This window comes from Ranitomeya imitator, chromosome 2, assembly GCF_032444005.1.
Source record: "Ranitomeya imitator isolate aRanImi1 chromosome 2, aRanImi1.pri, whole genome shotgun sequence".
In the NCBI taxonomy this organism is placed as follows: Eukaryota; Metazoa; Chordata; class Amphibia; order Anura; family Dendrobatidae; genus Ranitomeya; species Ranitomeya imitator.
Genome location: NC_091283.1, coordinates 496,986,602 through 497,013,566, shown reverse-complemented (window position 1 = coordinate 497,013,566; position 26,965 = coordinate 496,986,602). Strand labels below are relative to the sequence as shown.

Sequence of the window (26,965 nt, the reverse complement as noted above, 5' to 3'; positions counted from 1 at the left end):
AGCAAAATGAGGCCCGCTAAAACTAGATAGCAGAGGATACAAAAGTAAACTGCGCGGTCAGCAAAAAACCCTTCAAAAAACCATCCTGTAATTACTTGAACTCATGTTCCAACTCATGGGACATGAGGAGCAATTACAGCCCACTAGAGCAAGCAGCAGCAAAGAAACAATTATATGCAAGCTGGACAAGACAAAAAATAAAGCAAAACGTGGAACAAGAAAATCAAAAACTTAGCTTGTCCTGAAGATTACTGAAGCCAGAAGCTGAGGTAACAAAACACTCTGATAACCTTGATAGCCGGCGGGGAAATGACAAGAAAGCCCAGTTAAATAGGAAACTCCCAAATGCTAATAGAACAGGTGGACACCAGAGACAGCAGAAAACAAATCACCCAGTACCATCAGTAACCACCAGAGGGAGCCCAAAAACAGAACTCACAACAGTACCCCCCCCTTGAGGAGGGGTCACCGAACCCTCACGAGAACCACCAGGGCGACTAGGATGAGCCCTATGAAAAGCGCGGACCAAATCATCAGCATGAACATCAGAGGCAACCACCCAAGAATTATCCTCCTGACCATAACCCTTCCACTTGACCAAATATTGGAGTTTCCGTCTGGAAACACGAGAATCCAAGATCTTCTCCACAACATACTCCAATTCTCCCTCCACCAGCACCGGAGCAGGAGGCTCAAGCGAAGGAACAACAGGTACCTCATACCTCCGCAACAACGACCGATGGAACACATTATGAATAGCAAACGATGCCGGGAGATCCAAACGAAACGACACAGGGTTAAGAATTTCCAAGATCCTATAAGGACCGATGAACCGAGGTTTGAACTTAGGAGAAGAGACCTTCATAGGAACAAAACGAGAAGACAACCACACCAAGTCCCCAACACGAAGTCGAGGACCCACGCGGCTACGGCGATTAGCAAACTGCTGAGCCTTCTCCTGGGTCAACTTCAAATTGTCCACCACATGACTCCAAATCCGATGCAACCCATCCACCACTATGTCCACTCCAGGACAATCAGAAGGCTCCACCTGACCAGAGGAAAAACGAGGATGAAACCCCGAATTACAAAAGAAAGGAGAAACCAAGGTAGCAGAACTAGCCCGATTATTAAGGGAAAACTCGGCCAGCGGCAAAAAGGTAACCCAGTCATCCTGATCAGCAGAAACAAAACACCTCAAATAAGTTTCCAAGGTCTGATTAGTTCGCTCCGTCTGGCCATTCGTCTGAGGGTGGAATGCAGACGAAAAGGACAAATCAATGCCCATCTTAGCACAGAACGTCCGCCAAAATCTAGACACAAACTGGGATCCCCTGTCAGAAACGATGTTCTCCGGAATCCCATGCAAACGAACCACGTTCTGGAAAAACAGACGTCTCGCACCAGCCTAAGATCTAACTTCCCCTATAAGAAGAAACACAGACCTCTCTTGCCTCCAGAGAAATTCCCCACAGAAATAGCAGCCCCCCACATATAATGACGGTGAAATGAGAGGAAGGCACATACACAGTATGAAAACAGATTCAGCAAAATGAGGCCCGCTAAAACTAGATAGCAGAGGATACAAAAGTAAACTGCGCGGTCAGCAAAAAACCCTTCAAAAAACCATCCTGTAATTACTTGAACTCATGTTCCAACTCATGGAACATGAGGAGCAATTACAGCCCACTAGAGCAACCAGCAGCAAAGAAACAATTATATGCAAGCTGGACAAGACAAAAAATAAAGCAAAACGTGGAACAAGAAAATCAAAAACTTAGCTTGTCCTGAAGATTACTGAAGCCAGAAGCTGAGGTAACAAAACACTCTGATAACCTTGATAGCCGGCGGGGAAATGACAAGAAAGCCCGGTTAAATAGGAAACTCCCAAATGCTAATAGAACAGGTGGACACCAGAGACAGCAGAACACAAATCACCCAGTACCATCAGTAACCACCAGAGGGAGCCCAAATACAGAACTCACAACAAGTTACTTCCCTGACTGCACTGAGTGTGCCAACTGTAAAATTTGGTGGAAAAGGGATAATGCTGTGGGGATGTTTTTCAGGAATTGGCCTATGCACCTTAGTTCCAGTGAAGAGAAATCTTAATGCTTCATCAAGATATTTTAGATAATGGTATGATTATGATTACAACTTTGTGGGAACAGTTTGTATAAGGCCTTTTTTTTCTGTTCTAGCAAGACTGTGCCCAAGTCATCAAAGCAAAGTGCATAGTGGGTTGGATGAGCGAGTTTGGCATGGAAGAACCTAACTAGCAGCACAGAGTCCTTCACTCTACCCCATAGAACAACTTTAGAATCTCCTGAAGAATGAAGAAAAGTACACAAAGCAAAGGGGACACTTTGATAAGCATTATGAATAGGACCTGTGTACAATATATAACCTATAGGAGAAAAACAAGTTAGAAATAGTAGAAAACTACTATGACTAAATAAAGCTGTAAGGGAAGCAATAAATGTAAAAACGTGGTTAGAGAAGAGAACTGAAGTATGATGATAGTGACGAGTCATTGCCAAATACAGAGAGAAAAATAAAATGAATAAAAAAAAAACAGAAAGGCAGCAAAGCTTACACAGAGAGAATAAATTCCAAATAAAGTATGAGTAACCCAAAATAGTATTCAGTTATTTAACAGTAAGAGACTCAGAAACTGAAAAGCTGAAGTGTTGATTCCCTCAAAAAGAATCTGGGTGAAATAGTGGAAGAGAATGAGAGAAAGCCCAATCTATTAAACAACTTCTTTACTGTATGTTCACAAGAAAATTCCATGACAAATGACATTCTTAGGGGTACTATAAATTGTCTATAAAAATGTCAACTTAAAGGAAATCTGTCACCAAGGGCAAAAATCCTGATTCCAGTGATCTGTCACTTACTGGGCTGCTTGCTGCAGTTGTAATAAAGTCACTGTTTTATCTGCTGCTGATCCACCAGTTATTTGAAGGCAGAGCTCTATATAACACCATCCGCACCATTGATTGGCAGTTTTCTGTGTTCACTGTTGTGAAGAAACAAGATTATATCTTAATTACCCAGATGACTGTTTGGCAAACCAAGATGAATTGACTTTTTATCTGAGTGTTGGCTTTTGGATTTGAGTTTTGATTTCTGGTGGGTCAATAAAACAGACTTTTGTTTGGGTAAGCCTGTAATAGTGACTTGTAAGTTGATATACCATATAACACAGTATGTGTTTATCTTTGTCTATTAAGGTGTGCTGATATGCTAATTGTGCATTGTATTCTGGAACCAGTTTGTTGACTTCGAAAGTAGAGTGGGAAAGAATGTGAGGGTGGACTGAAGGACACTGGGTAATTCTAAAAATAGCTTACATGCCTCGGGTATAAAAAGACTCATAACACAGAGCTACCAATCGGACATTCTGCAAAACACACAATGGACGAGAGACAGGACTGTAGCCAATTCATCATGGTGTTACGGCTGGCGGAAAGCACCGAGTAAATATATGAGTTGTTATAGGTGCGTTTGCAGCTCGGGGTTCACCGTGCAGGAGAGAAGCCTGCTGCTAGAGAAATGGCGGCCCTATATAGAGGTACAATGTCAGATTAGATGCGCGTTCCGTTACTTGGTCAGTATCAGCACGAACCCTCTTGCTTCACAGAGTCGTGAAATAATAAGTGGGACTAAAACCCTAACTAGGGTTGTGCTTGCTCTGAAACTCTTCTGTGCTAACCGCACACATGAAGGAACCAGATGCTAAGCTAAACGACTAATTGCCCCCACTAACGCTAGCTGCCTATGTAATTTCACACGGCTAACGGACACTCTCTACGTGTAGCCTGAGTGGCAGAGTATTACTGGCGACAAGCACAAAGCACAAATGATACTAGCACATGGCCATGCGGCCATGCAAACCTTTTATAGTTGCAGCTCTTCAGGACCTTCCTAGTGGACCAATAGGAGCTGCTACAGGGCCTGAGCGTGTGACCACGACCTCCAATGAGAGGTCCTCCCGTGGGCATGTCCAGTGCGTGAAAAGCAGGACTTAGTCCCAGAAAAGCCTGCTTGCCGCTGACCAGTGCTGGCTACAAAGGCAGAGCCTGGAAAGGCAGCAGTTACCATACGCACAGTATCAGGCTGAGCCAGACGCTGGGACCGACGTCTCCGCTGAGAAGGTTTCACTGCGGCTGGAGGAGAATGGGAGACCGCAGCAGACATGGTCCGAGATTCCCCCTGTGCAGTGGTGGGAACTCGACACCTAACACATGGCACCATCATGAGGGACACAGATCTATGATTCTATAGGAAACAGCCTAGGGGTTTTCGGCTCTGATTGAAAGGATAAAGGTCTGATCCATTGAGCATCGCTGAACCATGGAAATGTTTGGAGAAAGCTAGGTTTGGGATCCACTGGTCGCCTGATTCCATGGAGATTTTCGGATAAGCAAGGTGGTGACTCTTGTGTCAGCTAGCTTTGGGCATTGTTTGGATTGTTTTCGGTCATCTCCCTACGCTTGTCATTACCGCTTCTCTGTGTGTGTATCACAGGAGGAATAGCTACCCTGGGAGCTCTGATGTATCAACTACCATTATCCCGGCGAGTTAGCGGAAGGGTGAGACCCTGTAATGTGCACCATCTTGGGGGTTATTGCTGGACCTGTTCTGTTTGCTATTGTGTGTTGTGGTTCAATAAAGTACTGCCACACTATTTTACCCTCACCCTGTGTTGTCTGAGTAGCATTATGCCAACATTTAACGGGAGAGCGGGCATTAGGCAGGACGATATCTGGTCTATGTGGTTTCGGCTAGTGGAATTGGGCACCCACCGACCCCCCCGTTTCCTCACAACTGTTTATAGGCAGAAACCTGACATTCAATGGTGGGAGTAAGATTATATAAAGCTTGTGAATATGGAGGTTGTCTGGTACATTAAACGAGAGCATAACTTAATTTCTAGCTCAGTAGTAGGAAATGCAAGGTAGTTTTAATTAAACTCTTTTTGGGTCACAGTTACCAGTGGCACACCACAGGGGTCGGTATTGGGTCCTCTTTATTATGCACCTTACTCATCGTCAGATATGGGCTTTGATACCTTGCTCTATGGCTATCATCCTTTGTTTTGTTTAGTTCTTACAAGTTGCTTTGTTTTCCTATGTAATATCATCTCATAAGGCCTTTTAGAAAGTTGCTATGTTTTTGTTGTTTGCCAAAATCCAGCTTCTTATGTTTCTATAATCTCTTCAGACTTCTCAGATTTCTACAACTAGCACCTACTGCTTCAGATGATATACAGATTGCCCCATTGTTTGCTTAAAGCATCATAGACTGTTATTAGTTTGTTCATATTACTTTGTAATCTACTGTGAATTCCATAACAAGATTCCGCTGCTTTTGTGATTTGCTGTTTAACACATCATTTGTTGTAAGCATCACAAACTGTAATTCGAGTCTGTTTACATTATGTTACAATCTGCTCTGTATTCTGCTACCTATCACTCCAGGTAGTCTCTGGACCTGCAGCATCTGACTCCAGGTCAGGGCAGGTAGGCGACATACAGAACGGCGAGATAGAAATATAGTCAGACGGTTCAAGGTCAGGGAAGGCAGCACGCGTTCAATATACAAAGCCAGGGTCAGGAGTGGAGAGGTCGAGCAGAATTGGTAAACGAGATGGGTCAAACAGGGAAGATGAGACAAGAAAACACACCGACAGAAGGCTGAAAATGGACTAGCACAGGAACCTAAGTTCAGGCAGGGAACAGGAGGAGGAGCAGACTAATATATCCACTTCTGTCAGGGGATAGGCTTGGGAAGGCATACCCTGCAGGACACAGCAGGGTTAAATCTTCAGGATCTGGCCGCACCTCCCTATAGCCAGGTGTAGACAGCAGGGATATGTAGCAGAGTTGGAGATGCTACATGAGGACTCAGCGTGGTGGCCTGACACAGAGAGGAGCAGAGTGGTGAACGCATTTGGCAGCCCGACGAAGAAACCTTTTCAAAATGACAGGGGCACTGATGTTCTCTGCAGGCTCCCAGGATCTCTCCTCAGGTCAAAAACCCTTTCAGTCTATCAGATAGAAGGTCCTCCCCCAAACCTTTTTATTATCTAGGATGTCCCTAACCTCAAAGACGTCTGAGGGACCCTCAGGAACAGAGGTAGTGAAAGTAGCATGAGTCTTCGAGAAGCGATTCAGAAGCAAGACATGAAAGAAGTTTGCTAACTGTAGATTTGCAGGACGTTGAAGACAGTAGGTCACTGGATTAAGTTGCCTGAGGATTTTGTACAAACCATGGTACTAGAGGGTGAACTTGTGCAAAGGTACATTTAGGCGAATATTCTGAGATGACAGGCAGACTTTATTTCCAGGATGATACTGAGGCAGCGAACCTCTCTTCTTGTCTACATGAGTCTTCATCTGAGGCACAGCATTGTGTTTCTGCCAGGTCTGAAGGAAGTCACTGTACAAGGAATAAGCTGCAGGTACCCCGGAGGAAGCAGACATAGGAGAGGACACTTGAGGATGCTGGGAATATACAATGAAGAATGGAAATGATTCGGAAGACTCCCCAATGTGATTGTTGTAGGAAAACTCAGCCAAAAGAAGAATTTTTACCCAGGCATCCTGATAAAGATAAAATAGTGGAGGTAGTTCTCAAGAATCTGATTAACCTGTTTCACTTGCCCATTGGTCTACAGATGTTACAAGGAGGAAAAATCCAGCTGGACATTCAGCAGCTTGCAAAGGGCCCTTCAAAATTTCAAAGTGAACTTTACTCCATGATTAGAGAGGAAGATGGTTGAAACGAAACACTGCTGTAAGAAATGCGTGGCAAGCTTCTGAGTGCAAGGAAGATCAGCAAGAGGAATGAAGTGAGCCATCTTACAGAACCGATCCACCAAAACCCAGATGGTGTCATGACCCTTGGAGAGGGCAGGTCTGTGATGAAGTGTGATGCCCTAGGGTCCTGGTCGTCACAGTGACATTGCTTTCCTCATGGGGAGAGTGATGTTACGCTCGAAAGCGATGAAAGATCTTCTTTATCAGGTACCACAGTGCTTTCATCTTTCATGCTTTCATCTCCACCTGGTAAAGGGGAACTCTGGATTCGCTTCCAAGCCGGCGGGACCCTGCCTGTACCTGTGATCTGGTGCCCTGGACTGTGGCTGCCTGAAGAGTACAGTAAACCAGGTAAAGAGACTGCACACCTGTGTCCTCATTCTTTACTGCACTGTTCATCATCTTCATCTATACACCGGGAGCCCTGGGGACATACTTCACCTGTGGGAAGTTATGCCATCTAGCTGCCATAACATCACCCCAGTGGACCCTTTTAAGCATCGGTCCCCACTGACCAAATTCCACAGGTGGCGTCACGAACAAACTTTATTCACCAAATCCCTTTAAAGAATTTCCCTTTTACATGGGCGCCCAGGGCCACAGACTGGGTCGCCGCCCCCGTGACATCCCCCTGTGAGTACCGGACCCAGCACAGAGTACCCCACAACTCTGGCAGGCGACTCAGAAACTTATAGCAATAAGTTGCCAGGGAATGGAAAGGAGCAGACAGAGGCTGAAGGAGACAAGCAGGTTTCTTCCAGGGGGGACTGTCTCTGACGCATTGTGAACAAGTGGTTACAAAGTCCAAAACATTCTTGGCCAGTGAGGGCTACCAAAAGCGACGATCAGCTCAGTAAATTTTTGCATGCCCACATGGCCAGCTAGCTGGAATTTGGGTCTCTAGGAAAGATTCTCCTCTTCTTAGCAATAGAGACAAAGGTTTTGCCCAGAGGGATATAATTCAGGAAGACAGGGGCTGCTTCAACAATCCTGGTGATGACGATGATGTGCTGTGACTCCTCTATCAAGAGATAGAGACAGAGCATTTGCTTTGACATTCAAGAAGAATGGTTGGAAGTGCATCTCAAAGTCAAAATGGGTCCGGAAGAGTACAACCCTGGCTTGATGAGGATCTAACCGTTTGGTGGACTGTAGAAAAGTCCAATTCTTATGGTCTGTGCATATTATTACTGAATAGCTAGCGCCTTCAATTAGATGTTGTCATTCCTCGAGGTGCCATTTTCACTCGGCTGCCGAAAACAGTTTAACCCCTTCCCGACCTGTGACACAGCGTATGCGTCATGAAAGTCGGTGCCAATCCGACCTGTGACGCATATGCTGTGTCACAGAAAGATCGCGTCCCTGCAGGCCGGGTGAAAGGGTTAACTCCCATTTCACCCGATCTGCAGGGACAGGGGGAGTGGTAGTTTAGCCCAGGGGGGGTGGCTTCACCCCCTCGTGGCTACGATCGCTCTGATTGGCTGTTGAAAGTGAAACTGCCAATCAGAGCGATTTGTAATATTTCACCTAAAAAAATGGTGAAATATTACAATCCAGCCATGGCCGATGCTGCAATATCATCGGCCATGGCTGGAAATACTAATGTGCCCCCACCCCACCCCTCCGATCGCCCCCCCAGCCCCCCGATCGGTGGTCCGCTCCCCTCCGTCCTGTGCTCCGCTCCCCCGTCCTCCTGTCCGCTCCCCCGTGCTCCAATCACACCCCCCCGTGCTCCAATCAAACCCCCCCCGCACTCCGATCCCCCCCCGTGCTCCGAACCACCCCCCCTGCACACCGATCCACCCGCCCGCACACCGATCACTCTCCCCCATGCTCCGATCCCTCCCCCCCCGTGCTCCGACGCCCCCCCGTGCCCTGATCTCCCCCCCCTGTGCCCTGATCTCCCCCCCCTGTGCCCTGATCTCCCCCCCTTATACTTACCGATCCTGGCGAGGTCCGTCAGTCTTCTTCCCCGAGCGCCGCCATGTTCCAAAATGGCGGGCGCATGCGCAGTGCGCCCGCCGAATCTGCCGGCCGGCAGATTCGTTCCAATGTGAATTTTGATCACTGTGATATAATCTATCACAGTGGTCAAAATAAAAAAACAGTAAATGACCCCCCCCATTTGTCCCCCATAGATAGGGACAATAATAAAATAAAGAATTTTTTTTTTTTTTCACTAAGGTTGGAGTTAGAACTAGGGTTAGGGTTAGGGTTAGGGGTAGGGTTAGGGGTAGGGGTAGGGGTAGGGTTAGGGGTAGGGGTAGGGTTAGGGGTAGGGTTAGGGTTAGGGGTAGGGTTAGGGTTAGGGGTAGGGGTAGGGGTAGGGTTAGGGGTAGGGTTAGGGTTAGGGTTTCGGTATGTGCACACGTATTCTGGTCCTCTGCGGATTTTTCTGCAGCGGATTTGATAAATCCGCAGTGCTAAACCGCTGCGGATTTATGGCAGATTTACCGCGGTTTTTCTGCGCATTTCACTGCGGTTTTACAACTGCGATTTTCTATTGGAGCAGTTGTAAAACCGCTGTGGAATCCGCAGAAAGAAGTGACATGCTGCGGAATGTAAACCGCTGCGTTTCCGTGCAGTTTTTCCGCAGCATGTGTACAGCGATTTTTGTTTCCCATAGGTTTACATTGAAATGTAAACTCATGGGAAACTGCTGCGGATCCGCAGCGTTTTCCAAAGCGTGTGCACATACCTTTAGAATTAGGCTATGTGCACACGGTGCGGATTTGGCTGCGGATCCGCAGCGGATTGGCCGCTACGGATCCGCAGCAGTGTTCCATCAGGTTTACAGTACCATGTAAACCTATGGAAAACCAAATCCGCTGTGCCCATGGTGCGGAAAATACCGCACGGAAACGCTGCGTTGTATTTTCCGCAGCATGTCAATTCTTTGTGCGGATTCCGCAGCGTTTTACACCTATTCCTCAATAGGAATCCGCAGGTGAAATCCGCAGTAAATCCGCAGGTAAAACGCAGTGCCTTTTACCCGCGGATTTTTCAAAAATGGTGCGGAAAAATCTCACACGAATCCGCAACGTGGGTACATAGCCTTAGGGTTAGGGTTGGGTTGGAATTAGGGTTGTGGTTAGGGTTAGGGGTGTGTTGGGGTTAGGGTTGTGGTTAGGGGTGTGTTGCGGTTAGGGTTGTGGTTAGGGTTACGGCTACAGTTGGGATAAGGGTTAGGGGTGTGTTGGCGTAAGAATTGAGGGGTTTCCACTGTTTAGGCACATCAGGGGGTCTCCAAACGCAACATGGCGCCACCATTGATTCCAGCCAATCTTTTATTCAAAAAGTCAAATGGTGCTCCTTCCCTTCCGAGCCCCGACGTGTGCCCAAACAGTGGTTTACCCCCACATATGGGGTATCAGTGTACTCAGGACAAACTGGGCAACAATTACTGGGGTCCAATTTCTCCTGTTACCCTTGAGAAAATAAAAAATTGCTTGCTAAAACATCATTTTTGAGGAAAGTAAAATGATTTTTTATTTTCACGGCTCTGCGTTGTAAACGTCTGTGAAGCACTTGGGGGTTCAAAGTGCTCACCACATATCTAGATAAGTTCCTTGGGGGGTCTAGTTTCCAAAATGGGGTCACTTGTGGGGGGTTTCTACTGTTTAGGCACACCAGGGGCTCTGCAAACGCAACGTGACGCCCGCAGACCATTCCATCAAAGTCTGCATTTCAAAACGTCACTACTTGACTTCCGAGCCCCGACATGTGCCCAAACAGTGGTTTACCCCCACATATGGGGTATCAGCGTACTCAGGACAAACTGGGCAACAATTACTGGGGTCCAATTTCTCCTGTTACCCTTGAGAAAATAAAAAATTGCTTGCTAAAACATCATTTTTGAGGAAAGAAAAATGATTTTTTATTTTCACGGCTCTGCGTTGTAAACGTCTGTGAAGCACTTGGGGGTTCAAAGTGCTCACCACATATCTAGATAAGTTCCTTGGGGGGTCTAGTTTCCAAAATGGGGTCACTTGTGGGGGGTTTCTACTGTTTAGGCACACCAGGGGCTCTGCAAACGCAACGTGACGCCCGCAGACCATTCCATCAAAGTCTGCATTTCAAAAGTCACTACTTCCCTTCTGAGCCCCGACGTGTGCCCAAACAGTGGTTTACCCCCACATATGGGGTATCAGCGTACTCAGGAGAAACTGGACAACAACTTTTGGGGTCCAATTTCTCCTGTAACCCTTGGGAAAATAAAAAATTCTGGGCTAAAAAATTATTTTTGAGGAAAGAAAACGTATTTATTATTTTCACTGCTCTGTGTTATAAACTTCTGTGAAGCACTTGGGGGTTCAAAGTGCTCACCTCACATCTAGATAAGTTCCTTTCGGGGTCTAGTTTCTAAAATGGGGTCACTTGTGGGGGGTTTCTACTGTTTAGCCACATCAGGGGCTCTGCAAACGCAACGTAACGCCCGCAGAGCATTCCATCAAAGTCTGCATTTCAAAATGTCACTACTTGACTTCCGAGCCCCGACATGTGCCCAAACTGTGGTTTACCCCCACATATGGGGTATCAGCGTACTCAGGAGAAACTGTACAACAACTTTTGGGGTCAAATTTCTCCTGTTACCCTTGGGAAAATAATAAATTGCAGGCTAAAAAATCATTTTAGAGAAAATAAAATTTTTATTTTATTTTCATGGCTCTGCGTTATAAACTTCTGTGAAGCACTTGGAAGTTCAAAGTCCTCACCACACATCTAGATTAGTTCCTTTGGGGGTCTAGTTTCCAAAATGGTGTCATATGTGGGGGATCTCCAATGTTTAGGCACACAGGGGCTCTCCAAACGTGACATGGTGTCCGCTAATGATTGGAGCTAATTTTCCATTTAAAAAGCCAATTGGCGTGCCTTCCCTTCCGAGCCCTGCCGTGCGCCCAAACAGTGGTTTACCCCCACATATGGGGTATCAGCGTACTCAGGACAAACTGGACAACAACATTTGCGGTCCAATTTCTCCTATTACCCTTGGCAAAATAGGAAATTCCAGGCTAAAAATCATTTTTGAGGAAAGAAAAATTATTTTTTATTTTCATGGCTCTGCATTATAAACTTCTGTGAAGCACCTGGGGGTTTAAAGTGCTCAATATGCATCTAGATAAGTTCCTTGGGGGGTCTAGTTTCCAAAATGGGGTCACTTGTGGGGGAGCTCCAATGCATAGGCACACAGGGGCTCTCTAAACGCGACATGGTGTCCGCTAACAATTGGAGCTAATTTTCCATTCAAAAAGTCAAATGGCGCGCCTTCCCTTCCGAGCCCTGCCGTGTGCCCAAACAGTGGTTTACCCCCACATATGAGGTATCGGCGTACTCGGGAGAAATTGCCCAACAAATTTTAGGATTCATTTTATCCTATTGCCCATGTGAAAATGAAAAACTGAGGCGAAAAGAATTTTTTTGTGAAAAAAAAAGTACTTTTTCATTTTTACAGATCAATTTGTGAAGCACCTGAGGGTTTAAAGTGCTCAATATGCATCTAGATAAGTTCCTTGGGGGGTCTAGTTTCCAAAATGGGGTTATTTGTGGGGGAGCTCCAATGTTTAGGCACACGGGGGCTCTCCAAACACGACATGGTGTCCGCTAACAATGGAGATAATTTTTCATTCAAAGAGTCAAATGGCGCTCCTTCCCTTCCGAACCTTACCATGTGCCCAAACAGTGGTTTACCCCCACATGTGAGGTATCGGTGTACTCATGAGAAATTGCCCAACAAATTTTAGGATCCATTTTATCCTGTTGCCCATGTGAAAATGAAAAAAATTGAGGCTAAAAGAATTTTTTTGTGAAAAAAAAGTACTTTTTCATTTTTACGGATCAATTTGTGAAGCCCCCGGGGGTTCAAAGTTCTCACTATGCATCTAGATAAGTTCCTTGGGGCGTCTAGTTTCCAAAATGGGGTCACGTGTGGGGGAGCTCCAATTTTTAGGCACACGGGGGCTCTCCAAACGTGACATGGTGTCCGCTAAAGAGTGGAGCCAATTTTTCATTCAAAAAGTCAAATGGCGCTCCTTCCCTTCCAAGCCCTGCCGTGCGCCCAAACAGTGGTTTACCCCCACATATGAGGTATCAGCGTACTCAGGACAAATTGGACAACAACTTTCGTGGTTCAGTTTCTCCTTGTACCATTGGGAAAATAAAAAAAATGTTGCTAAAAGATAATTTTTGTGACTAAAAAGTTAAATGTTCATTTTTTCCTTCCATGTTGCTTCTGCTGCTGTGAAGCACCTGAAGGGTTAAAAAACTTCTTGAATGTGGTTTTGAGCACCTTGAGGGGTGCATTTTTTAGAATGGTGTCACTTTTGGGTATTTTCATCCATATAGACCCCTCAAACTGACTTCAAATGTGAGGTGGTCCCTAAAAAAAATGGTTTTGTAAATTTCGTTGTAAAAATGAGAAATCGCTGGTCAAATTTTAACTCTTATAACTTCCTAGCAAAAAAAAATGTTGTTTCCAAAATTGTGCTGGTGTAAAGTAGACATGTGGGAAATGTTATTTATTAACTATTTTGTGTCACATAACTCTCTGGTTTAACAGAATAAAAATTCAAAATGTGAAAATTGCGAAATTTTCAAAATTTTCGCCAAATTTCCGTTTTTATCACAAATAAACGCAGAATTTATTGACCTAAATTTACCACTAACATGAAGCCCAATATGTCACGAAAAAACAATCTCAGAACCGCTAGGATCCGTTGAAGCGTTCCTGAGTTATTACCTCATAAAGGGACACTGGTCAGAATTGCAAAAAACGGCCAGGTCATTAAGGTCAAAATAGGCTGGGTCATGAAGGGGTTAAAGAAGAAACCACAAGAGTGAAACTTCCTTGAAGATGTTCTTTGCAGGAGAACTGCCCCAGCACTGATAGAGGAGGCATCTACCCCAAGAGAAACTGTTTGTTGGGATTGGGGTGGTGCAGCACCAGAGCTCTCGCAAAGGCCTTATTTAAATGCTGGAAGGTCGATTTGGTCGACTCAAGCCAGACTTTGGCATTATTCCCCCTTCTTAGTTATGATGGAGATAGGTGCAATGATGGATGAGAAGTGCAGAATAACTTGTCTGCAAAAGTTGGTGAAACCCATGAACCACTGGATGGCCTGCAAGCTTTGGGGACAAGGCCAGGAGAGAACAGCAGAAACCTTTTCAGGATTCATTTTGAGACCCTGTGTTACAACTCTGTTGTCAGAATACGTGGGTCCAGGGGCTCCTTCCAGGTCCTTAATGCTAGCTATCCCTGCTCCCCAGATTACTTCTGATGGTGAAGATGCCAAGGCCACGTACCTTGCTGTCCTCCTGAATCAGCCCTATATCTGTCCCCCTCCCCTGTCCAGGGAAATGGTGAGTAATAGTGTATGTATATACACAAACCAGACTAACAAGGAAGAACATACAGGGATAAATGAAAATACCAAACATACAAATATGCAAATGACAGAGAGAAACACCGGAGAGAAAAAGAGGGTAAACTAAATAGGAAAAGATGAGGAATCGCACACAGCACAAAAACCAAGCAACACTTGCAGATCAACACTTTAAACTTCTCTAACAACAACCAACAACTCCACTACATGCCAGGCAGTACAAGACTAACACTGGCAATCCAGATTTCCAGGGGCAAGTATATATAGAAGAGGGGAGTGGCCAATAATGAACAGCTGAGATCAACCAAGCAGGACCGCTTCAGAGACTCTAAGCTGAACAGTTTGACCCCTGCAATGCTAATAAAAACTTGCAATATGAAGAGGAAGTGCTTCTAATCAGTGCAGGAGTATGTGAAATCAGATACTGCGGTCTTCTGAACCATCTCTAAACCCGTGACACCATGGTTGGAAACTCTGTCGCCGAAGAAAGGCAAGGAGAGTTTATTTCAAAAGACACATTTAGACAACTTGGCGAACAAATGTTCTCACATAGATGTTGCAAAACCTGACGAAAGTGCCTTCTATGGGTAGTGTGAGATAGTGCTACCTGAGTGCTTTTGGGGAAACTCACTTGGCATGGGATTAAAGGTACCTTCACACTAAACGACGCTGCAGCGATCCAGACAACGATCCGGATCGCTGCAGCGTCGCTGTTTGGTCGCTGGAGAGCTGTCACACCGACCGCTCTCCAGCGACCAACGATGCCGGTAACCAGGGTAAACATCGGGTTACTAAGCGCAGGGCCGCGCTTAGTAACCTGATGTTTACCCTGGATACCATCCTAAAAGTAAAAAAAAACAAACACTTCATACTTACCTTCAGCTGTCTGTCCCCGGCGCTGTGCTTCTCTGTACTGGCTGTGAGCACAGCGGCCGGAAAGCAGAGCGGTGACGTCACCGCTCTGCTTTCCGGCCGCTGTGCTCACAGTGAGTGCAGGAAAACACAGCGCCGGAGGACAGACAGCGGAAGGTAAGTATGTAGTGTTTGTTTTTTTTTACTTTTAGGATGGTATCCAGGGTAAACATCGGGTTACTAAGCGCGGCCCTGCGCTTAGTAACCTGATGTTTACCCTGGTTACCAGCGAAGACATCGCTGAATCGGTGTCACACACGCCGATTCAGCGATGTCTGCGGGAGAGCCAGCGACCAAAGAAAGTGCTGGCCCTCTAGCCCCGACCAACGACATCACAGCAGGATTCTGATCGCTGCTGCGTGTCAAACTGAACGATATCGCTAGCGAGGACGCTGCAACGTCACGGATCGCTAGCGATATCGTTTAGTGTGAAGGTACCTTAAAGCACACAGGAGCAGTTTTCTCACTTAAATCAGTCTATTTGGTTTATTATCTCCACATAAACCACATATCGTAAAGTTAATTTCATTACATCCACAAACAAGTCAATACCAGGGGATAGGCAGGGAAAGACAAACCTTGCAGGACACAGCAGGGTTAACTTCCTGCAGAATTGTTCATGCCTTCCTATAGCCAGATGGAGGCAGCAGGGATATGCAGCAGAGTTTGAAGTGCTATATCAGGGCTGACAAAGAAAGAAGTAGAGCTGTGAGCCCAGTGTGAGTAGTACGGCACTGGTAACACGTGTACCTTATCTCCGTGACAATTAGTACAGTGGTCCGGCCCCTGTGACATTTAGGAATATTTTGTCTCAGCCTGGTGGATGATTTATTCTTATGATATCTATTTATGTATTATTTTGTTGCACTTACACTTTATTTTTTTGCCTGCATGCATGTTTATTTGACATATCACTGCCACAATTTGTTTGGTAATATATTTAACTATTCATATCTCATGAATTTCATTTATATTTATACTTTGATTTCCATTACGATTTGATATTATATTTTAATATTTATTTTTGCTCCACTGTTTCATTCTTTTTTTTATCACTCATTCATTTTATGGTTATTTAAATATTACATGCTGTTTTGCTATGGTAGGTTATTTGATTTATGCTACACTTGATATATGGGCTAATTGATTAATATTGTTGTTAACATTGTCTTGTTACCTAGAACATTCTGCTTCGGTAACATCTACACACTTACCTACCTCTTCCATACTTTTAATCCTAAGGCCTGTGAACCAATACACTGTACCCTTTGAGCTTTTTCAACAGATTTTTTTTGACCGGCGAAAATAGCATGCATTTATCTAGACATTTGTTGATGTGGGCTGCACCATTATGGTATCGGGACTGTCCTATGATTGATTCTATACCCTCATTCCCTTCATGCTTTTGTAGATTCAGTACTTCTTCAGCTCAGCAGAGCAGGATTGAAGGAACAGTTTTTAGAAAGAAGGAAACCCCCTCCTTCGCCATGTCTGCTGCCAGAACGAGGAGTGTGGGTAAAGTGGAGGTCACCATACATCATATCATTTGGAGGTCTCAAAATGGATTCAGAAATAAATGTTGCTATTTTTGATTGGCCACAACATATTTCTCTAAAAGCCTTCAAAAGTTTACTTGGTTTTTCAAATTATTACTGCCAGTTCATTACAAATTACTCTCATATGGTGGCTACTCTTACGGCCATAACTCAGAAGGGTGCTCATTCACAGAAGTGCTTGGATTCTGCAGTGCAAGCTTTCCAAGAACTTAAATTTTGTTTTTCACACTGTTTTTGCCTTACATAATCCTAATATCAACAGATCATCATACCTCAAAAGGTAAAAGGTGTTTTTTTTAACAAAATTCCTTTGGAACGAAAAACAACCACTGTTGATTCTTCTTCTTTGCCAATAATTTTTTCAATCAGAATGGAATTATTCAATTGCTGACCATGCGTGCTAAGCCACAATAGTAGCTCTTAAGAAATGGTGACATCTATGGGAAGTAGCTGTGTTTCTGATGACAACAAAAATCTTGCATTCAGTCAGCCCACAGGGTGAATCCCTACCAAGCTTGATAATACTCTTCTTTTCATGGATTGACTTCATCACCATCCTGCTAAGGAATACCACAGGGCTGATTCCCAATCCTAGTCCTTTGTGTGACGCTAGTCACTACTCACAGACAAGCTGTGAGGCTGGGTAGTCAAATGTTCTAGGGTCACATACTAAGAGAGCACATAGTAAAAAAAAGGGAAAAGACAAAGACGCAGTCAGGTAACGGTCCAAGGTAAAAATAACAGTAAAGATAGTGGATCAGAGCAAAGGGGCTACGAAAGCAGATGGTCAGAACAAGGTCCAAGGTCAGGCAGCAATAGATCATCAAAGTGAGCACAGGAATGCAAGGCAAAGCACCACCAAACAAATGTTATGACTGGAAAAGATGTGGGGCTGTCAGCTCAACTAAGTTGTGATGACAAAGCATTTAATGCCTCAAAGGACTGTGAGCTTCCTAATCTTGTTGTTACCTCCTCTCTGTGGGTGCCCACCTAAAGCGGGGTACCAATGGTGGGGGGTAGAACACCCACTGATTCCCCACTTTGTCTCCACATAAGTATCTGGATAATCATTCAGAACAGGGAACAACTGAAGGAAGCTTAGCACCTCCTAGTCTCAGTTTGGAAGGCTGAGCTTTCTTTCAAAATACCATGAGCCCAGCAAGCCCCTGCACTAGATTGGAAGACTGAGCTGTCAGTCACTGTGTCCAAGACACACTAAGCAGAGGTATCATGACACTTTGATCCTCATGCTGCCTCTGAAGATTCACCCTCACATGAAATCAAACCTGAACATATTGTTGCTTGAATGTCTTCTTCTTCTTCCAATTTTCCACCTCAAGGATGTTCTTTGGTCTCAAAGGCACTCCTTCAGAAAGTCTTATGTTGGACTCTTTCTGACAGAATCAAACTGATAGAATCAATCGGACCTTGGAGCAATATCTAGCAGATTTTCTCCTATCCCATTGAGATAAGTAGCCAGATCAAATTCACCCACAACAATTCAGTTGGAAAGTCTTCTGGAAAATCTCCATTTGTTACAGTGTATGGTTGAGAACCTCACCTTTCTCTGCTAGTTGCATGAGGAAAGTCTACTTCCTACTGTGAAAGTTGTCTCTCAAAACATACATAATATCTGGACTGAGGTGCAATCCAATGTGGCAGCAGGTGCAGCTAAAGCAAAGAAGAATGCTTATATACACGGACAATCTGTTCTCAACATATCTTCCAAGGTAAGGTTTGGCTTTCCACCAAAAACATCTATTTGAAGACTCATTGCAAAAAGCAAATAATTGCCTTTTAAGTTAATCGGCGGTCCATTCTAAATTATTCAGCAAAGTTATCTCGTCATGTTTTTTTTTAAACTGCCTCATATGTTGAAAATTCCTAATGCCTTTCATGTCTCACTACAACATTCTCTCCTTCTTGACAAATTCTCTTCTACAATAATGACAGAAGACAGTTCCTGCTTTTGCTATTGATCAGAGTATGAGCTTAAGCAAATTCTACACTGTAAGAAGGTTCCTGAAAATCTCTTCCATTTAATGGAACTGGCATCTACTTTTCCACAAAAGCTTCTGGACTGGTGAATCCATAATTTGCTGTATGCATTATAAATTGTTATTAAAGCCTGTCCACATTCGCTGCTTTGCAACCTGTTGCCTACATTTGAGTGCTGATACAGAGCTGCCATTTTCCTCTTCATCTGCCCTCCTGGCTCTGTGGCTTCTGGTGTATTCTGCCTTTCTTGTTTATCTGCAGTCTAGCATAGCCTATTGTCCAGGTTCTTACTGTTCCACATGCCTTCCAGCATGTTTTGCCAAAGCCATGGGATGATGGGTCGAAGAAATGAGAGGACTACAGTACCAAAGATAGGTTACCAAACTTGAGATTGTCCAGTTTGGAAAAAAGAAGGCTTAAAGATGATCTTACTACAATGTACAGAGATATATGAATGTAAAGTACAGAGATATTTGTAATGCTCTTTTGACAGCAAGCCTTGCAATAGTGACAAATGTGGCATCCTCTATGTCTAGAGCAAGAAGATAAGAAGGTTTAATCAACATTACAGATAGCAGTTCTTTAGTGTACGATCAGTGAGAATATAGAACTCTCTCAAAATGTGATGGTCGATTCAATAAAAATGATCAAGGATGGTCTGGATGACTTTCTTGAAAAGTATAATATTATATGTTATAGGTACTAGATTTTGGGGATGAGATGTGGATCCGAGGATCTATTCTGATTCCCATATTTAGAGTCAAGAATACATGTTCCTCCTAATAGGGGTAATACTAATTAACATTTGTGTCATGTTTTTCTTCCATCCTCTGGATCAGCAGCATATTAGGTTACAGGTTGATCTTTATTAACTTGTGCCTTCTTTTAATCCTAAAAATATGAAACAAGAACAAAGTTTGCTAGCCAGACCCTCTCATCCACCATGAATGTTTGACCACTCTAATGCTCTCCTGGATAAGTAGGCAAAAATTGTTAGACACCCATCAAAATCAAAAAGACAGGGTCACATGAGCCTTTTGAAAAGTAGATTGGTATTGTATCCTTGTGATGTTATATTCCAAAAACATGCTTCTATATTAGACAAGAGTCATTTATCTATATAAGCAATCTAAGCATATGGAACCAGCCTCAGGGTTAAGAGGTTGTCCAGTTTACAAGTCTTAAAGAAGTTGCCCATTTTCTAAGTAATTTATACTTGACATAAGATTACACTAGGAAAGATCCGTAAGGTGTGAACATGGTTAACTACACACTTTTGCCCGTGTGAATGAAGAAACTTATTCTTGGGCAATGGTGAAATAATTTCATTATTCGTATTGTTCATCATTACGGTACATTTATATTTAAAAATTAAAAGAAAAGATGTATTGACATAATCTCAATGGTAGTCATTTAAATTAGTAAAGATTTCTTGGGACAAACTCAAGAGATGGGGGTCAAGACCGAGTATGAAAGGGTCTTCATGATCAATCTCAATAAATTTGCAGCACAAAGAGGGATCATCTGAAGACACCTTTAGAAATGCTGTAATGAAAAGTGACCCCTCAAAGCATTAAGAGAAGCTCTGCGAACTACAAGGGTCAGAGGGATGTTTTGTAGGTATAATAGCCCTTATGATTGTTTTTTTTTTCTTTGTGTCAGTTCCTATTTTCAAAATGATGATGATAAATCAAATTTTTTATTTTGGCTTTTCTCTTTCATAGGAGACTGGCTAAATCTACTCTTCTGCTGATCCCTTTGTTTGGTATTCATTACGTCGTTTTTGCCTTGTTTCCTGAGCACATTGGAGTCTGGGCAAGATTATATTTTGAACTTGTTCTTGGATCAAATCAGGTGATTGATTTTTTACTATTATTTTTGTGATCATTGTAATACAATATAGCATGGTGACAATGGTCTATATTCAATGACTTATTGCTTTATGTTTACTAAATATGTCTTAGCATTTGGAGTATTCATAATAATTAGTGATGAGCGAATATAGTCGTTACTCGAGATTTCCAGAGCACGCTCGGGGGTCCTCCGAGTATTTTTTTAGTGCTCGGAGATTTAGTTTTTCTTGCTGCAGCTGAATGATTTACATCTGTTAGCCAGCATAAGTACATGTGGGGGTTGCCGGTTGCTAGGGAATCTCCACATGTACTTATGCTGGCTAACAGATGTAAGTCATTCAGCTGCAGCAAGAAAAACTAAAACTCCGAGCACTAAAAAAATACTCGGAGGACCCCCGAGCGTGCTCGGGAAATCTCGAGTAACGACTATATTCGCTCATCACTATTAATAATCATTGAGGTATTTTTCATACCATAACATTTTTCATATTCGTCATGAAGTTTTTTTATATATAAAAAAACTTAAAATGCAATCATGACATTTATGCTAAACTGTTTTAGAAACTTATTATAGTTAAAAGATTATTCTCATAATCAGTTCAATTGTCTTTAAATAGAATGTCTTCGGAACAATTTAAAGGACGACAATTTTTTCTTTAGAAAGATGAAATTTTGAGCTAGATGTCAATGCAACATTCCAAATTAGAGTCAGATCCCAAAGTTTCCCAGAAGAGTTTTGCCCAAAGCTTTACACTACTGCTGGCTTGTCTCCTTCTCATTGGGCATCCTGGTTACGTCTCTTTCCCAGGTAAATGACGTACATGCATCTGACCGACCTCAGGATGGTAAAGAAAACATGACTCATCAAAGGAAGAAAGCTTCATTGTTTCATGGGCCAGTATAGGCCCTCTGACGGATCATCAAATATACAGCCCATGTAAACCAAGCTGTTATTCTCTGTGTGTTCTGACACTTTTCTATAACAACCACCATTACCTTTTTTTTTTGCATTTTATGCTAAATTAGCTTTAGGCTGCCGTCACACTAGCAGTATTTGGTCAGTGTTTTACATCGGTATTTGTAAGCCAAAACCAGGAGTGGATGATAAATACAGAAGTGGTGCATATGTTTCTACTATACTTTTCCTCTAATTGTTCCCCTCCTGGTTTTGGCTGAAACATACTGATGTAAAATACTGACCAAATACTGCTAGTGTGACGGCAGCCTTATTCTGGGATTTGACCAGATGGCATAGCTTTCCCTCCCCACAAGCATCAAAGTCCTTTCATGGATTATTTTTGATAGGTAATAATACTTGAACTTCACGCTAGAAATGCTAATTCTAATAGCATTTCTTTTTCCTTTTTTTAGCAACCTGTCAGCAGGATGCAACCTTTAGGCTATTTGCACACGTTGGAAATGTGGTGCAGAATTTTCTGCACAAAATCCGCATCTCCTGGCAGAATCGGCAGCTGCGGATTTGCCGCGGTTTTTATGCGGATTTTGTGCGGATTTTATGCAGTTTTTGCCACTGCGAATTTCTATCATGGAGGGGTGCAGAAACGCTGCAGATCCGCACAAAAGAAGTGACATGCACTTCTTTTAAATCCGCAGCAATTACACTGATTTTTTCGCACCATCTGCGCAACTTTTTTTTTTTACAAATTGATTTACATTGTACTGTAAATCACAGTGCGGATCCGCAGCAAATCCGCATCGTGTGCACATAGCCTAAGGGTATGTGCACACGTTGCAGATTTGCCCGTGGATTTTTCTGCACTAAATCCGCAGCTCTTGGCAGAAAACACAGGTGCGTTTTTGATGCGGTTTTGATGCATTTTTTGTGCGGTTTTGATGTTTTTTTTATGCGTTTATGAAAGTTAAATAAAGATGTATTATTAAACAAAACAAATAAAGATTTGTGGTGTCATGTCTTGTCCAACTTCCTCTTTTACATTTGTCCAACCCACACTCCATTACACACATAGATAGACAGACAGACAGACAGATAGATAGATAGATAGATAGATAGATAGAATGAGATAGATAGATAGATAGATAGATAGATAGATAGATAGATAGATAGATAGATAGATAGATGTAGATAGATATATGGATAGTTAGTAGTGTTGAGCATTCCGATACCGCAAGTATCGGGTATCGGCCGATACTTGCGGTATCGGAATTCCGATACCGAGATCCGATATTTTTGTGATATCGGGTATCGGTATCGGAAGTGTAAAATAAAGAATTAAAATAAAAAATATTGTTATATTCACCTCTCCGGCGGCCCCTGGACATCAGCGGGAGGATCCGGCGTCCGGCACGGCTTCTTTCTTCAAAATGCGCGCCTTCAGGACCTGTGGAATGACGTCCCGGCTTCTGATTGGTCGCGTGCCGCCCATGTGACCGCCACGCGACCAATCAGAAGCCGCGACGTCATTCCTCAGCTAAAGTCCTAGAATGAGCGCCTTCTAGGACCTGAGGAATGACGTCGCGGCTTCTGATTGGTCGCGTGGCGGTCACATGGGCGGCACGCGACCAATCAGAAGCCGGGACGTCATTCCACAGGTCCTGAAGGCGCGCATTTTGAAGAAAGAAGCCGTGCCGGACGCCGGATCCTCCCGCTGATGTCCAGGGGCCGCCGGAGAGGTGAATATAACAATATTTTTTATTTTAATTCTTTATTTTACACTTTAATATGGATCCCAGGGCCTGAAGGAGAGTTTCCTCTCCTTCAGACCCTGGGATCCATGAGGATACATTCCGATACTTGATGTCCCATTGACTTGTATTGGTATCGGATATCGGTATCGGCGATATCCGATATTTTTCGGGTATCGGCCGATACTATCCGATACCGATACTTTCAAGTATCGGACGGTATCGCTCAACACTAATAGTTAGGCTACTTTCACACATTAGGTTTTTGCCGTCAGGCATAATCTGTCGAGTTTTGAAAAAACTTTTTCGCCGGATCCCTTTTTTTTCTCATAGAGTTGTATTAGTGCCGGATTGCGCCTGACGGCCACACGTTTCATCTGTTTTTTGCCGGATCTGTAAAAAAAAACTGTTTCCGGCAGAAGGAAAAAATGTACAGAGGTACGTTTTTTTCTGTCCTGCGAAAAAACGCACAGCGACGGATTCTGCGAAAAACGTGTGAAACTGAGATGTGAAATGATGAATCCGGCATCCGAATCCGGTTTTTTATGCATTTTTTCCATTGAAATCATGCACATTTTCCATTCTCTCTCTCGCTCTCTGTCTAAAAAAAAAATCAAAAAATATTTTTCACTATTTTCAACGGATCTGTTTTTTCAAAAATTTGCCCAATCCTGTCTGACGGAAACAAACTGATGTGTGAAAGTAGCCTAACTATCCATATATCTATCTACATTGATCCATCAGGCAGGATCTAGCGAATTTTTGAAAAAACGGATCCGTTGCAAATAGTTAAAAACTGATGCAACTGATCCGTTTTTTTGAGAGAGATAGAATGGAAAATGTGCATGATTTCAATGGAAAAATACATTAAAAAACCGGATTCGGATGCCAGATTCATCATTTCACATCTGTTTCATACGTTTTTCGCCGGATCCGTCATTGTGCGTTTTTTCGCCGGACAGAAAAACTGTTCATCTGTACGTTTTCTCTGTCCGCTGGAAACAGCTTTTCTGATGGATCCGGCAAAAAACGGATGAAACGTGTGGCCATCAGGCGCAATCCGGCGCTAATACAACTCTATGAGAAAAAACGGATTCGGCGGAAAAAAACACAGAACCGTTTTTTTCAAAACTCGCCGGATTCTGCCTGACGGCAAAAACCTGATGTGTGAAAGTAGCCAGATAGATATATGGATAGATATATCTATGTATCTATAGATATAACTATCTATCTATAAATATATCTATAGATTGATATATCCATAGTTATATCTATAGATATATCTATTCATATATCCATAGATATCCATGTATAGATATATAGATTTATCTATGGATATATCTATGGATATATAGATGGATGGATGCGTCAAAAACGCAGCGGATCTGTGGTAAAAACCGCAACATGTGAACACGGCCTTAAAGATGTCATCCAGGATTTTTTTTTACTATGTATCCAAAAACTAAAGGTACCTTCACACATAACGATATCATTAACGATATCATTGCAATGTCATGCTTTTTGTGACGTAGCAACGATCCCGCTAACGATCTCGTTATGTGTGACAGCGACCAACGATCAGGCCCCTGCTGGGAGGTCGTTGGTCGTTGGGGAATGATCAGGACCTTTTTTTGGTCGCTGATCACCCACTGTCATCGCTGGATCGGCGTGTGTGACGCCGATCCAGCGATATGTTCACTTGTAACCAGGGTAAATATCGGGTTACTAAGTGCAGGGCCGCGCTTAGTAACCCGATATTTACCCTGGTTACCATTGTAAAAGTTAAAAAAAAAACACTACATACTTACATTCTGATGCCTGTCACGTCCCCCGCCATCAGCTTCCCTGCACTGACTGTCAGTGCCGGCCGTAAAGCAGAGCACAGCGGTGACGTCACCGCTGTTACTGCCGGCGCTGACACAGAAAGTGCAGGGAAGCTGACGGTGGGGGACGTGACAGACATCAGAATGTGAGTATGTAGTGTTTTTTTTTAACTTTTACAATGGTAACCAGGCTAAATATCGGGTTACTAAGCGCGGCCCTGCACTTAGTAACCCGATGTTTACCCTGGTTACCCGGGTGCTGCAGGGGGACTTCGGCATTGTTGAAGACAGTTTCAACGATGTCGAAGTCGTTCCCCTGATCGTTGGTCGCTGGAGAGAGCTGTCTGTGTGACAGCTCCCCAGCGACCACACAACGACTTATCAATGATCACGGCCAGGTCGTATCGCTGGTCGTGATAGTTGGTAAGTCGCTTAGTGTAACGGTACCTCAACAGGCAGGTATTTGCTAACCACCTGCCTGTTGCACCCGGCTCAGGCTCAGAGCATTCATAGACCACTCCTGCCAGTGATTCAGCTGCTCTATATCAACAGAGGAGCTCTTCTTCTCCCGGGCTGCTTTGTTGACTCAGCACAATTGATGGAGTCGTCCTGATTGACAGACGGCTTCCTGCAGTTAGGCAGTGAGGATCCAGCTTTCAATCAGCATGATGTCGTCAAAGATGCCCTGTCAACAGAGCAGAGCAGAAAAGAAGTCGGTTCTCTGCTGATGTGATGTCAGAGGAGGCTTCTGAGTGTCCGGCAGGAGCGGTCTGTGACTGTTTTATGCTGGCAGTGATCGGAGCTGGGCACAACAGGCAGACCATTAGCATCTACCTGCCTGTTAGTTCTTAATCACTTTGTAAAAAAAAATCTCAGATAACCCCATTTAACTAACCAGTGCTATTTTTCTATGTCTTTGTACAAAGGTCACAATACATACCTTTTATGTCTAATGAATCATTATATAGAAAAGGTATGTATGTCTCCTTGAGACTTCTATGGTTGTCAGTGCCGGATTGCTATGAGCGCCACCCAGTGGCATGGCAACTCAGCAATTCTACTACATAAAGGCAATCTGACCATTGCCTCTATGTAGCAGAGCCGATCGAGTTATGCCAGATTGTAGTCTCCTATGGAGACTATTGAAGCATGGCAAAAGTAAAAAAAAATGTGTGTAAAAATATAAAAAAATAAAAAAAAGTATAAAAGTTCAAATCACCCCCCTTTTGCCTCATTCAAAATAATAAAAATAAAATCAAGCATACACATATTTGGTATTGCCGTGTTCAGAATCTCCTGATCTATCAATAACAAAAGGATTAACCTGATCGTTAAACGGCATAGCGAGAAAAGTCAAAACGCCAAAAGTTTTTTTTGGTGGCCTCAACATTGCATTAAAATGCAATAACGGGCGATCAAAAGATCATATCTGCACCAAAATGGTATCATTAAAATCAGCTCAGTGCGCAAAAAATAAGCCCTCACCTAATCCGAGATCACGAAAAATGGAGACGCTACCGGTATTGGAAAATTGCTCAATTTGTTCTTTAGCAAAGTTTGGAATTTTTTTTCACGAAATAGATACAAAAGAACCTAGACATGTTTGGTGTCTATGAACTCATAATAACCTGGGGAATCATAATGGCAGGTCAGTTATAGCATTTAGTGAACCTACTGAAAAAGCCCCCCAAAAAACTAGTGTGGGAGTGCACTTTTTTGCAATTTCACCGCATTTGGATTTTTTTTTCCTGTTTTCTAGTACACGACATGGTGAAACCAATGGTGTCGTTCAAAAGTACAACTCGACCAGCAAAAAATGAGTGAGCCCTCACATTGCCATATTGAAGTTTTGGCTCTGGGAAGGAGGGGAGTGAAAAACGAAAACGCAAAACGAGAAAAGCTCGGGGGGTGAAGGGGTTAAAGATCTGAACGGGGACCATAGAGAGAGACAAG

At 43.5% G+C, this 26,965-nt stretch overlaps 1 protein-coding gene across 1 annotated transcript in view; it reads left to right on the top strand.

The window, feature by feature from the left end:
• Positions 1 to 26,965, top strand: part of LOC138664648 (vasoactive intestinal polypeptide receptor-like) — a 339,770-nt gene that overhangs the window by 302,776 nt on the left and 10,029 nt on the right. Inside the window, exon 11 of the mRNA XM_069751535.1 lies at positions 20,397 to 20,526. Within this exon, the coding sequence (XP_069607636.1) occupies positions 20,397 to 20,526 (130 nt within the window). The remainder of the gene's footprint in view (positions 1 to 20,396; positions 20,527 to 26,965) is intronic.